At 57.1% G+C, this 13,824-nt stretch overlaps 1 protein-coding gene across 3 annotated transcripts in view; it reads left to right on the forward strand.

The window, feature by feature from the left end:
* The first annotated feature begins 4,756 nt into the window (after positions 1–4,756).
* The window catches only part of RIPK4 (receptor interacting serine/threonine kinase 4), a 28,683-nt gene continuing 19,615 nt past the window's right edge, over positions 4,757–13,824 (forward strand). The window contains exon 1 of one of the 3 annotated variants that reach the window (XM_072739960.1): positions 4,757–4,978. Coding sequence is in view for 1 of the 3 variants with exons in the window: in XM_025983377.2 (XP_025839162.2) it covers positions 5,410–5,591 (182 nt within the window). In the remaining 2 variants the exon portion in view is untranslated. Of the gene's footprint in view, positions 5,022–5,334; positions 5,592–13,824 lie in introns of those variants that run through there. The other 2 variants (XM_072739961.1, XM_025983377.2) reach the window with 2 other exon arrangements.

Below are 13,824 nucleotides of genomic sequence, written 5' to 3' on the forward strand. Positions count from 1 at the left end.
TGCCGCGTGTGACACCGTGGATAGACTTAGAGGGCATGAGGTCAACAAAGACGGATACCATATGATTTCACTTATATGATCTAAAAAATAAAACATAAATGAGCAGGGGAACAAAAAGCAGAAAAAGACGCTGAAATAGAGAACAAACTGGTGGTTGCCAGCCAGGGCCCGGGGTGCACGGGGAGGGGGTGGACACATGGGTGAAGGGGGGCAGGAGGTCCAGGCGCCCAGCCCGGGCGGGTGAGTCAGGGGCTGAGCGCACAGCACAGGAATATAGCTAATGGTACTGTCACCGCGTGGCCTGGTGACAGCTGGTGGCTGCACTTGTGCTGAGCGCAGCAGGACCTGCAGAGATGGTGAATCACCGCGGCCTACCCTGGAACGCAACGTCGTGTGTCACCGCGCTCCCACTAAGAGCAAGGACAGCACTGGGTGAGGGCTGGGAGCTGGAGGTCGGGTGCGGCGGTGGCCACGGGGGCGCGGGGGGGCGGGGGCGCGCGATCTGGCTCCGGGGCCCTCACAAGCCAGGAACACGGAAGGCGGCGGGGACCGAGTCCTGCTCTTGAGCCAGTAACATCCAGATCCTGCCCGGAGTTCTCAGGAACAGCCGAGCAAGTCGCAGCAGGAGGCGCGCGGGGCCACCTTCCTGGGGCGGAGCCTGCACGGCGGGCGGGGCGGGACCTGGGGGAGCCCGGGGGGAGGGGACGGGGGGAGGGGGGAGGGGGGGAGGGGACCGGGGGAGGGGGAAGGGGCGGGGGAGGGGAGAGGTGAGCATGGTGGGGGCGGGGCCAGGGGAGCCTCCCGAGGAGTGGGCGAGGGGCGGGGCGGGGGCGGGGAGAGGCGAGCATGGTGGGGGCGGGGCCAGGGGAGCCTCCCGGGGTGTGGGGGAGGGGCGGGGCGGGGACGGGGAGAGGTGAGCATGGTGGGGACGGGACCTGGGGGAGCCCCCCGGGAGATGGAGAGGGGCGGGGGAGAGGGGGCGGGGCGCGGGCGGGGGCAGGGGCGGGGAGAGGCGAGCATGGGGAGGGGCGGGACCTGGGGGAGCCTCCTCGGGAGTGGGGGAGGGGCGGGGGCGGGGGCGGGGGCGGGGAAGGGGAGGGGAGAGGTGAGCATGGGGGGCAGCACAGGAGATGGAGAGGGCGGGCGGGGGAGGGGGGCAGGGGCGGGGGGAGGCGAGCAGCGGGAGGGGTGGGACCTGGGGGAGCCTCCCGGGGAGTGGGCGAGGGGCGGGGGAGGGGGAGGGGAGAGGAGAGGCGAGCATGGGGGGCAGCACAGGAGATGGAGAGGGGCGGGGGGGAGAGGGGGGCGGAGGCAGGGGCGGGGAGAGGTGAGCATGGTGGGGACGGGACCTGGGGAGCCTCCCGGGGATTGGGGGAGGGGAGGGTGGGAGAGGAGAGGCGAGCATGGGGGGCAGCACAGGAGATGGAGAGGGGCGGGCGGGGGAGGGGGGCAGGGGCGGGGAGAGGCGAGCAGCGGGAGGGGTGGGACCTGGGGGAGCCTCCCGGGGAGTGGGCGAGGGGCGGGGGAGGGGGAGGGGAGAGGCGAGCAGAGGGCGGGACCCGGGGGAGCGTCCCGGGAGCCGGGAAGGGGCGGGGGCGGGGGCAGGGGTGGGAGAGGGGAGCCAGCACCCGGCCCACGCCCTGCGCCCCCCCCCCCCAGCCCCGCGGCCACCCGAGGCAGGGGCCCCCCTCGGCGGGGCCAGGGCGGCAGCGCCTCCCGCGGTCTCAGGACAGCGCGGCACCTGCCTGCTGCGGGGCGGCGGGGTCGGCGGGTTCCCCCCGAGGGGGAGAAGGGGACCTCCGGCCTCCGGGCACCCCGGGGCCCTGGACGGGGCTGGGGGGCGCCCCTCGCGCTGCAAGGCCCCCGAGGTAGGACGCCGCAGCCTTGCCACTCGGTCGGGGAAGGGCCGCTGGGTCCCGGGGCTCGCCCTTCCCTCCCAGGGCCCTGCCCGCCTCGGCCGCCCGAGCTCCGGGACAGGTCGCTGTCACTTCCCCGGGGGCTCCCCTCCCCCCCTCCCCCGCCCTGGAGCCCCGGGAGGGGGGGGTCCCACTTGTGCGCTGAGTTCTTGGGGGCGCGGGGGCCACCGGGCTGTGCGCAGCCTTGGCCACTAACCCTCCCCAGGGGCACTTCCAAGTCTGGGCTGCAAAACGTGCACTCACATATTTGTCAGTCCATTTCTATTTTTCCCTAAAATATATTAGAAGCGAGGCAAATATATTATATGCCTTGCTGACAGGTTTTCATTGACCGCGTAGTGGATTCAATCATTTCGGAGAATAGGTGTGCGGACGGAATTACGGATAAGCTTTCCCTTTTGATGATGAAAATTGCTACCCCTCATTAAGATGGAAAATTCACCTTAATATACGTTTTTGTCTTATTTAATAATATTTTGATGACTTACTGTATTTTATTTTATTTTTATTTTTTTTTAATGTTTTTTTTTTTTTTTAATTTTTTATTTATTTATGATAGTCACAGAGAGAGAGAGAGAGGCAGAGACACAGGCAGAGGGAGAAGCAGGCTCCATGCCCCGGGAGCCTGATGTGGGATTTGATCCCGGGTCTCCAGGATCGTGCCCTGGGCCAAAGGCAGCCGCCAAACCGCTGCGCCACCCAGGGATCCCGACTTACTGTATTTTAAAGCTAAGTTAAAAGCTTTAAATTCCAATGTGTTTATGCTTAATCTCATACCCAAAATGATATGTTAGTATTAATTTTTTAAAGCTTCTAAGTGATAGAACACTCAAAAATGACGATCTTTCTATTGTGTCCTTTCAGTGATTTAGAGCACCTCAACTAATTGATTTGCCGTGTTCATTTTAGATCTTTTTACCTGTCACTTGTACTTGCTATGTTTTTGTGTTAAATATCTGCACAACAAAATAAAACTAAATATTTATTCTCTTTAAGCACTGGAGTGTCACCATACCTCAGTATAAAGCAAGTTTTTTTTTTTTTCTGTCAAAAATGGTAAGATATTTTCTACTTCTCAACTATCTTTGGGGTTTTCTTCGATGGGCACAGAGCAGCCACCAAGGCTCGTCTCCTCACATTATAAAATACACAATAGTAAAATAATCATTAAATTTTTGAAACTGTTACTTTTATAAAAGTATAAAAGTTACTTTTATACTCAGAAATGCCAGCCTTCTAGCCTGTGACCAGCGACCGTTACCATAAACAACACTCCCCTATAATCCCATAGGCTCTAGAGCCTGGGCTCTGTTCACAATCCTGCAAGCTACTTTATTTTCCTTTTACAGATTAAAATACTGAACTTCCTACTGGGGTGAGTGGCCTGCGTGAGGAACGCGGCCAAGTCCAAGGAGGAGCCAGCCGGGCCCACCCAACTCTGGCCTTGATCTTTGTACCTGTCGGCTTGCTGCTGGGGACCGGCTACCCAGGCTGCTGCGGGCTCCAGGTGTCGGCCCAGGGACCCAGCGCGGGGCCTGCAGCAGCCACTCCATAAATATTTGTTAAGTGAAGCACCAGATGATTAAATAAATGAAATTGCTGTATTTTATTACTAGAACGGTGTGGGCGGTTAGTCACTTATGCTGCTGAACCTCTTGCAGGAAGATTCTAGAGCACAGGAAGTCTGGAGAAAGGTGCCTCTAGCTGAGTTCCGGAAACAATGTCGCCAAGTGACTCATTTTCTGGTTGTCGATTCATTGTTTTTCTCCACCAAAACAACCACTATGTTTACTTTCACGTGATCTTGGTGTCTTTAAAATCCCAATTATTTTTAAGATGTGAGTGTAAATGTTTAGTTACATTTGCTACAATCCATAGCCACTGGCCGCTCCAGTCTCCTCCGGGAGATCAATCCTGAGTTTAAGATCATGGGGAGAAGGAGGAGTGGGCCTGGGCCCACGGTGGGTGGGAGGGTGTGGGGGTGTGCTGGAGGGGCCAGCACTCTCCGAAGAGCACCCCTGTCAGGGAGGGGGCAGTCTGCAGCCCCAGAGTTCCATTACTGGCTGTAAAATAAGACAAGCATATGCCCCGTGGAAGGTAAAACCCATAGAAATAAGTTTGAGGCTTCCACACTCCAGCGAGGTTCTCCTTCTTTGGGTAACACAAAAATAGTGCATTAGAGTACCCCCTCCTTGACCCCCTCTCCGGTCCTACCTCCATTCTTCACCTCATCCGGCCCAGAACAAACCTCCCCTCACTCTATACTCCTGCAGGACTGAATGTACAGTGGTTTTTAGGCTGGAAGTTTGCAGTCACACTGCTTGACCTCTGACTCAGATATCAGCTCATTCAGGGCTGGGGACTTTTTTTTTTTTTCTCCCAATGGTGGAAAAAAACACATCTTTCCTTCCGATTTATTCCACGTGTACAAAAGATACTGTTCTCTGGTAAAGGATGCAGGAACCCTACTGTCTTTCAAGCACGCTTTAGATTTGCTGTTGGGGTGATTAAAAAAAGAAAAAAAGTTACGTCCAACGCGGAACCTTCTGTGTAGAAAAAAGCAAGACAACTAATCAACTAATTTCCAGGGAGTTATGCTTCGTGAAAAAAAAAAAAAAAAAGCGAGTTCCAGGGGCACTTGGGTGGCTCAGGGGCTGTGCATCTATCTGCCTTCTGCTCAGGGTGTGACCCCAGGGTCCCCAGATCCAGTCCTGCATCAGGCTCCTCGCAGGGAAGCCTTCTCCCTCTGTCTGTGTCTCTGCCTCTGTCTGTCTGTGTGTCTCTCATGAATAAATCAAATCTTAATAATAAAAAAAAAATCCAGTTGCAAAAGATCCCTCGCTGTGTGATTCCTGTGTGCAAACACCTAACATATTTCGAAATAACACCATTTTAGAAATAGAGGAAAAAGACGCGTGAGGGCCAGGGCTCGGGGGGTTCAGCTCTAAAGAGGGGTGCAGGAGGGGTCCTTCGGTGGTGGACCAGTTCTCCATCTGGACAGCGGTGGCAGGTCCGGGAGCTTCGGCAGGTGCAGAGCTGAAGGCCCCCTGATGAGAGAAGAGGTGAGCCCGGGGACCTCCCGGCAGGATCCGTGACGGTGGGAAGGTCAGTCTCCGGGGGATGGGGGGGGGGGGGTTGGCTACCTTTTCCCTTTTTTTGGCAAAGCTGTGCCCAGTGGTGGTGGCCGCGGGGGAACCGGCCCCAGCCGCCCGCTTCTTACCACCGCGCAGGACCCTCCTGCCACCTGAGCCCACGCACCTGCCCGGTCCGGCCTGCAGGTGCGCGCGCCCCGCGCGGAACGCGGGGACCCCACGCGCGCCCCGGGGACTCCCGCGGGGGCCCCGGGCCGGCCCGGGTGGGGGGTGGGGGGTGGGGGTGGGTCGGGCGCGGGGGGGCGGGGCCGGCGGGCGGCGGAAGTGGCGTCAGCGGGCGGGGCGCACACCTGGGCACCTGGGCGGCCGCGGCGGCGCGGGGCGGCTGCGAGACGCGCGCGATGGAGGGCGAGAGCGGGCGCCCGTGGGCCTTGGGGCTGCTGCGCACCTTCGAGGCGGGCGAGTTCGCGGGCTGGGAGAAGGTGGGCTCGGGCGGCTTCGGGCAGGTGTACAAGGTGCGCCATGTGCACTGGAAGACGTGGCTCGCCATCAAGTGCTCGCCCAGCCTGCACGTCGACGACAGGTGAGCCGCCCGGGCGGGGGCGCTGGGGCGGGCGGGCCCCGCGGGGGTGCAGCGCAGGGGGGTCCCCTCGCCACCTGGGTCGCCGCAGGTGCGCGCGGAGGGCGAGCGGGGCGCCCCCGGCCGGGTCCGCGGAGGCCGGGCCACCTCCGGGGCCCCCGGGCACATCCCCCGAGGGGTCGCGCCGGGGGTCAGCCTTGCGGGGCGCCCCGGGGGCTGCTCCCTGGGCTGCGGTCTGCGCTCGGCTTAGAAAAATTGCCGTGTGGGGATCCGGGCTTTGTGAGCGAGTTGGGCTCCGCTCGACTCACTTAGTAATTTACGCCGGAGCACAAATTGGTGTAAGACGGTAATTATTTCGGTCGGAAGCCCTGGCGTGGCTTGGCCGGGCTTCCCCGGCGCCGCGGGCTCGGGCTGGGCCCGGGGGTCGCGGGCCCCCAGCTCCTCCTGGCCACACGCTGCAGCCGGAGCCTCCGGGGAGGGGCCTGCCCTGTGACCCCCTGCGCCCCCGCGCCCCGGTCCCAAAGCCACAGCAGAGCGGCTGCCCCAGAACAGGGGTGCTCAGGGGTGCCCTCCCCGCCCCCTCCACCACCACTTGAACCCAGTCGCTGCATTGAGATCTGTGCATCATTTTGGGGGGGGTGGAGGTGGGAGAAGCAGGTGTGGAGCAGCAGCTCTTTTGTTGTTCCACCTTTTACGTTTGCATTTTAGTCATTTCCGTGTAAGCTCCGGCGGAGCCCATTCAAATGCTCATTTGGTGAAAGTTCGCTTTCTACACGGGCGGGCGGTGGAAGTCCTGTCTGTTAATATTCTCTGTGGAGATTGCCCTTCCTTACAGAGTCAGCCGCGATCGCACAGCCGTAAGGAAGTCAGCTTGTTTATTTATTTAGGATTTTATTTATTCGTGAGAGAGGCAGGAGGCAGATGTAGGCTCCCTCCCCCGCATGTGAGACTTGATCCCAGGACCCCCCCACCCCCCATCACAACCTGACCTGAGCTGAAGGTAGTCGCTCAACCACTGAGCCACCCAGGTGACCCCCAAACGCCTCCTTTTACTTTATTATATATATATATATTTAAAGATTTTATTTATTTATTCATGACATACACAGAAAGAGAGAGAGGCAGGAGGCAGAGACAGGCAGAGGGGGAAGCAGGCTCCATGCAGGGATCCGGACATGGGACTCGATCCCAAGGTCTCCAGGATCACATCCTGGGCCGAAGGCGGCGCCAAACTGCTGGGCCATCGGGGCTGCCCTTACTTTATTATATTTTATTTATTTATGAGAAATGCAGAGAGAGAGAGAGAGAAGCAGAGACACAGGAGGAGGGAGAAGCAGGCTCCATGCAGGGAGCCCAACCTGGGACTCCAGGATCACGCCCTGGGCTGAAGGCAGACGCTAAACCACTGAGCCACCCAGGGATCCCAAACGCCTCCTTTTAAACCCCACATAGCCTTTGCTGTTTCAGACACCTGGTTTTTAATCCTTGGCTTATTGAATGTTGGGGCCTCGGAACCGGTGGCCTGGTTGGCGGCAATGCTCTCTTTTCTCGGGGCTGTTTGGGTCCCCAGGACTAAGGTAGAAGGATTGCAGTGCTTTCGGCGGCACCCTACAGTAGCAAATGGGCCCTGGGTGCTCGCTGCGCTGTTTGTGTCCCGGCCTAGGAGCTTAGACAGTGCAGCCCGTGGGGGCTCCTTGCTCTAAGCCTCAGACCCAGCGTTCCTGGGAAACCTCCGTAGAGTGGTGACAAGTGCCGGAAAAATAGCACCAACAAAGGTGAGGTGGTGTGCAAGGCCCTCCTCCCTTCTTTGCTGGGGAGCCTGGGAACTTCTCAGGCCGGGAGGGGCGCTGTGGTTATTTTGATAAAATCCAAACCACTTTGAATAGCAGCCCAGGGTTAGAGCCTGAAAGGCAAGACCCTCGCCCTAGAGGCCTTTTTGTGCTCTTGGGGACATGTGACTGACAGGGAATCTGCTCATGAAAGCGAGCTTTATTCATCAGCAGTGCTTTTCACACCGGCTTCTTGTGTCGGGAGAGCAAACAAAAAGTACACAAGCCCGTCCCCGGGCTGACTCATCAGCCTGCATCCGCAGAATCTGTGATTTCCAGCCACCAGGCCCTGGTTCCCTGGGTGGCCCAGCTGGAGGTAGGGTTTCTCCACTTGAGGCGGATCACTGAGGATATTGCAGAGCCTGGGTGAAAAGTGTTTTGTCTTTTAACTGGAAGCCTTTCCTGCCCGGCCCGAAGCGGGCAGGTGGTGGCATGTCCTGGGCGGCCAGGCCGAGGTCAGCATCGCCCAACAGGAAGAGATTCACCTCTTGCACTCTGCCGGCCCGGTAGGGCAGGCTGGAGTTCTTCTGTATTTGCAGCAGTGGCGGATTCCTCCGACTGAGGAGATGGCTGAGGCCTGCTCTCGGTGCAGCCGGCTCCCCGCCTCAGCTCCAGGTTCTGGGCAGGAATTTGCATCCCCTCCCGCAGTGGTGCTGCAGGAGCCGGGTGTGCTCAGGCCTGCAGAGTTGCGTCTAGGCCTCGAAATGGTGGCTGTGTGACGTGTCCTGCCAAATTTTGGCAGGTCGGCCTCTCCTCTTTTGATGAACTGCCTCCCATCCCCACCCTGCTATTTGCAAGATGTCCCTTGAAGTGGGGAATAGGATTTTCATGGGGTTCTGGGTGCAGCCCTCACCGCTGCTGGGGCCACCCCAGCACCCGCCCCACGCCCCTCGGAGCAGCAGGCTGCCTCAGGCCTGTGGGCATGGACTTCTGTGCAGGGGAGGTCAGGGGCCCCAGACAACCCTCGAAGGTCCGCGGGGGCAGAGAAGCACCTGCCAGAGGAGCTTCCAAGGGGGTCTTCAGGGATTTCACAAGTGATACCCTATTGATCTGTGTTTCCCACTCCTTATGGGCATGTCTGGTGGCTTTGGGGAGATGGGTGGTCTCCCTGGCTCACCCTGATTAGGGGGTCATGAGGGCTCGGGTGGAATTCAGGGATGGACAGGTTACTATTTAGACGAGCACAAGTGACCCCAAAGGCCCCATTTTTCAGCCCACACCCCTCCCTTGGGCTAAGAGGAAGCCCTGAATAACAGAGCGCCCGGTCCGGGTGCTGGCCCCGGCAGCTAATGTGCCATCGGCACTGGCTAGCCCGGACGAGCCCGAGCAAACCCCGGGTTTGCAGCTACAGAGCTGACAATCTGACAAGCCCGTTTCTTGTCAGTTTTAAAAATAGCAGTGTGGGAACCCTCGGAGGCTCCCTGGGAGCTGACTCCGGCCCCTGCGCCATGGGAAGGCCTAGCCCAGAGGCACCAGCTAACACATGATTAAAGCACCCATTTTCTCTGCTGCCTTTCCCAAAGCTGGCTCCTGGGTCCTGGCCCCCTTTCACCACACCCCGTCCTTCCTCTCCTCCTGCAGTGACTGCTCCCCTGCCATCAAGAGATCCCACTACCTGGTGGCCTGGGTGGCTGAGCGGTTGAGCGTCTGATCATGCCCCAGGGCATGATCCCGGGGTTTTGGGATCGAGTCCTGCATCGGGCTCCCCGAAGGGACCCTGCTTCTCCCTCTGCCTGTGTCTCTGCCTCTTTCTCTCTGTGTCTCTCATGAATAAATAAATAAAATATATATTTTTTTGTTTTTTAAAAGACCAAAACCATTTTGTCCCGTTCCTTCCTCTTTTCCCCAGTAAATGGCTCCAGAAAGAGAAGCCTTGGTGTCCCTCCCCCACGACCTGTCTTTGGAATTTCTGATTGAACTGTGAGGAGAGCCCCTGGCTTTTTAGAAATGGTCTGATGCTATTTCTGGTATTTCCCCCTGTCCAGATGCCCTAAATGAGGAAAAAAAAAATGAAGTTAATATAAGTTCTATTGAGAAAAAGGGTATTGGACACATTGAACCCCAGCTTGGCCCTGGTAATGCCCAGAGATTTTCCACGGAGGACCAAGAAGAGGTCCTGGGGATGGGGGCGCTTTGTCCATTCCTGCCTCAAGTGGCGAAGAAAAGGGGCCGGTTTTGAAATGATCACAGGAGGGAAGGGTGACGCCAGCCCTGCTGAACGGTGCCTGGTTTTAGACACTGTTAGTGCATCACAATTCTTGGGATGCTTTAACGGAGGCTGGTGCCAGGGGATTCGGGGGGCCTCGAACTTGACTCCTGACATCCCAGGAAAGGGATTTGCTGGTGCGGACGGTGACCCGGGTGGAGGTGGAGGTGGAGGCGGAGGCTGAAGTCCCACGGGCCTGGCTCCTCCGGGAGCACTAGTGCACCCAGCCCTGGATCTAGAGTTTCTCCGTCGTCCACGGAAGCCAGAAACACAGCTTGGAGGGAAAGCGTATTTAAAATAAATAATTGCTGTTGACAAAAAAACAACTGGTGGTTTCTTTCTGTGTGAGGAGCGCCCTGTCTGGTGGCTCCCTGAGAGGCCTGATTTCAGGTGCGTTGCATTGCACATGCCTCCAGGGTTAGCCAGCTGGGCTAGGGGTGTAGCTTCCCTAAGCCCATGGCTCCTGCTGGGGCTAAGTTTGGGGGTGGGGGTGTCCCTGGGGCAAATAAAGAAAAGCTGAGAGGTTGGGGTCATTTGAATTTGGGCTGAGACCTGAGTAGATAGTAAAGCATTTTTGTGCCAATGCTTCTGAGCAGAACCAGTGCTAGAGCTTAGGGGGCTCCGGTCAGCCCCACTCCCCAGACCCCTGCAAGGAGTGTCCTCTCCTTGTGCCCTCAGACCTCCCTGGGGCTGCCCCGGGACCCCCTTCGTTGCCCCGGGGACGTGTGGGGGACGTGTGGTGACGGCTGGGGTCCCCTGAAGAACATTTGTCTTTGGAAACAGACTTATTTTCCAGGCCAGCTGGTTTTCCTTGATGAAATGTCCTTACCTGTGTGGTCAGTTGTGCAAAGCCCGCCTGGTGTTCCTTCACAGAGGGCTTGGGGCTCCTGGAACATTCAAGCTGTGATCAGCATTTGGGAGCAAGCCAGCGCTGGGAGCCCTTTTTGACTTTTTTTTTTTTTGAATTCAGGTACTTGGGGGTCTCTATTCAGTGGGAAGGGCCTGCGGCAGGGGGAGCTGTGAACCTGCTGAACTCCCCGGGGCCGTGGGGAAGCAGGAGTGAGTGATCTGCTGCCAACCAGGCTGTGAAGTCTCTAATGAGCTCCACAATCAGAAGTCACCCTGGTTTTCTGCATTGTGCCCTTTGGGCAAATGGAAGAAAACATTTTATTTGCCGAGTAGCTCGGAGCTTCCAGTTAATGAGAAACTGCGCCTTGATGTAATTGGCTTTGTTCTCAGAATCTGCATTTGTTATCTGTCAGGCTTGGGGTGGAGGCCTCATCTCAGGGGGTCTCGGGCAGGAAGGTGACCCTCCCTCGTCACCGTCCAGCCTGTAGTCCCCGAGCCTTGCCCGCTGCAGGTGGGCCTCTGCACATCCCGGGGGCGGGACACGGGGGCCCGTGGACGCAGTGCCCTCCGAGGACGCACACGGGGAGGCCCGGGGCGACAAGCCTTTATTAAAGGAAAATAAAAGGGGTAGGAACAGACAAGTTCTAACACTGATTCGTCACCAAACAGGAAACAGAAGCGGCCGCCGGTGCTGGTGCTGGGTCCACTTGCCAGAGCTTAGGCGTGAATCCTGTTAGAAGCCGTAGCCAGTGGTAGTGGGGAGTGTTAGAAGTGCTGGTTGTCCTGGTTTAGTGCAGATAATTAGGTCTTCCCAGGAGGAGGACAGAAGACAAGAAGAGCCCAGGGGGATCGTTTTTCTCTCTCTTTTAAATGACCGGTCTTCTCTTCTCATGATGCTCCATGCTGGCATCCAGCCGCTTCCTCCCTTAGATGCCCCTGGAGACCAGGCGCAGGGGGTGGGGGGGGTGTCTGCCTCTGTGTGGGAGGGGCTGGCTGCCCTGGGCTGGCACCAGAACCTGTGGCTACAGTTTCCACCGGAGGGAGGGAGCAGCTCCTCGGCACCCCCCCAACCCCCCGCCCCTGTAGGGACCACCCCACAGGCACCATTGCACTCTGGTGGGCATTTTGCTTTCCATTCAGGGGCCATGTAACCAGAGGGCTAAGAAAGCAAAGCCATGCCAAGCTCAGGTTTGCTGCCTTTTTTTTTTTTTAAGATTTTATTTATTTATTCATGATAGACATAGGGGGAGAGAGAGGCAGAGACACAGGCAGAGGGAGAAGCAGGCTCCATGCAGGGAGCCCGATGTGGGACTTGATCCTGGGACTCCAGGATCACACCCTGGGCCAAAGGCAGGTGCTAAACCGCTGAGCCACCCAGGGATCCCCTCAGGTTTGCTTTATAATAATTTCATTCTTCATTCCTGATACATGTTTCACTTGCTCCTGAGGCCAGTTGGGAGTCTTTGCTCCTTGAGTTTGTTCAAAACCAAATTCTCAAAAAAACCAAAAACAACAACAACAACAAAAATACCCAACCAAAAACCCACCCCCACAACAAATTCTCCACCTTCTTTGAGGTGTTCCCCCCCAGCACAGGTGAGGAGCCGCCCGCTGACTCCCACTGGAGATGGGGGCATCCTTGCTACCTCTCTCTCCTCCATCCCTATCAATCATCAAGTCTCATTGATTCTTCTTTAGAATGTGCCCTGCGTCTGCCCTGTTTCCCCACCCCCCCGCCCCGCCCCGCCCCACCTAGAGCTGTGGCTAAGAGCTGGGGCAGAGGTGCTCCATGCAGGTGGAGTTTGGGTGCTGCGGTCTGATGAACAGTGTAATCTGAGGTTCCTCTTTGCCAGCGGGCCCTCCTCCCTGGGAAGTGCTTCCGTACGTGTACGGGACGCGTGGCGGCCTGAGGTCTCGGAGCCGAGGTCTGTAAGAGATGGACTTGTTTGGTTGGTACAGTGTTGACTCCGCATCAGGCTAGCAAACGAGCGCAGGTGCAGGAACACGCGAGCTCCAGAAGAGCCCCTGCAGAAGGGTTCTGGGCAGGACCGCTTGTGCTGGAACCTGCATTTTTGGGGGAGTCCCTGAGGCCACCCCAGCCTGCTGCCTGCACGCAGCATGCAGATGCTGGATCTCAGCTCAGTCCCCAGCTGCAGTAGGGCATGTCTGGCCTGCAGTTCTGGACCCTTCCTTTAGGGGTTGGTTAGAAAGCATGTTCCCCTGCATGCACCTGGAACCCATTCTCCAGGAAAAAACAGATTCACTTTTTTTTTTCATTGGATAAGTTTGACATTGTGCACCTTTACGGTGTGTAACTCTGATCTGTTTCTATATTGCGATGTGGTGCCATTGGGCGGATATTTCTCACAGCGCGGACTTACTGTCTGTGTAGAATAAACTACACATTTATTCGACTGCGTGTGGCTGTGTCAGCTCTTGTTACAAGTTTGTGCCCTTAAACGACCTCAGTCTTACCTCCCCATCCTCCTTCCCCGGGGTCACCACCATTTAATTCTTTTTTAGACAAAAACGGGACCGTACAGTACTTTCTCCATCTGGCTTACCTCACTGAGCACAGTGTCCTCGAGGCCCATCTCTGTTGTTGCCACTGCTAGGATATCCTCCTTTCTCACGGCTGAATAATTGTCCATTGTGTGTACGTTCCACACTTTTTTTTTTTTTTAAATCCACTCATCCATTGATGGGCATTGGGGTTGTTTCCGTACCTTGGCTATTGTGAATAACGCTGTGATAAACACGGGTGCGCAGCGATTTTCTGGAAATGTTGTTTCCGTGGCCTTTGGGTGTACTATACCCTGATGGAGGATTGCTGCCTTGCGTGACAGTTCTATTTTCACTTTTTGGAGGAACGCTCATTTTGTTTCCCATCGTGGTTGAGTCAGTTTACATTCCCACCAAGAGCGCATAAGGATTGCCCTTTCCTCCCCGCGGCCTCGCCAGCCCATTTTTCTCTTCTTGATGTTAGCCCTTCCGACAGGTGTGAGGTGAGAGCTCATTGAGGTTTGCATTTGCAGTTCCCTGATGGCTGGCAATTTTCACAATTTTTAGCATCTTCTCATGTGCCTGTTGACCATTATGATGTCCTCTTTGGACAAATGTCTATTTAGTTCTCCTGCCCATTTTTAAATCAGATTTTTTTCTTTAGGTTGTGTTCTTTTTTTTTTTTTTTTTTGAATTCGTGAGAGACACGCAGAGAGAGGCAGAGACACAGGCAGAGGGAGAAGCAGGCTCCCTGCAGGGGGCCCAATGGGGACTCCATCCCAGGACCCCGGGATCACGACCTGAGCCAAATGTAGATGCTCAACCACTGAGCCACCCAAGGGTCCCAAGT

This window comes from Vulpes vulpes, chromosome 15, assembly GCF_048418805.1.
Source record: "Vulpes vulpes isolate BD-2025 chromosome 15, VulVul3, whole genome shotgun sequence".
Taxonomy (NCBI): Eukaryota; Metazoa; Chordata; class Mammalia; order Carnivora; family Canidae; genus Vulpes; species Vulpes vulpes.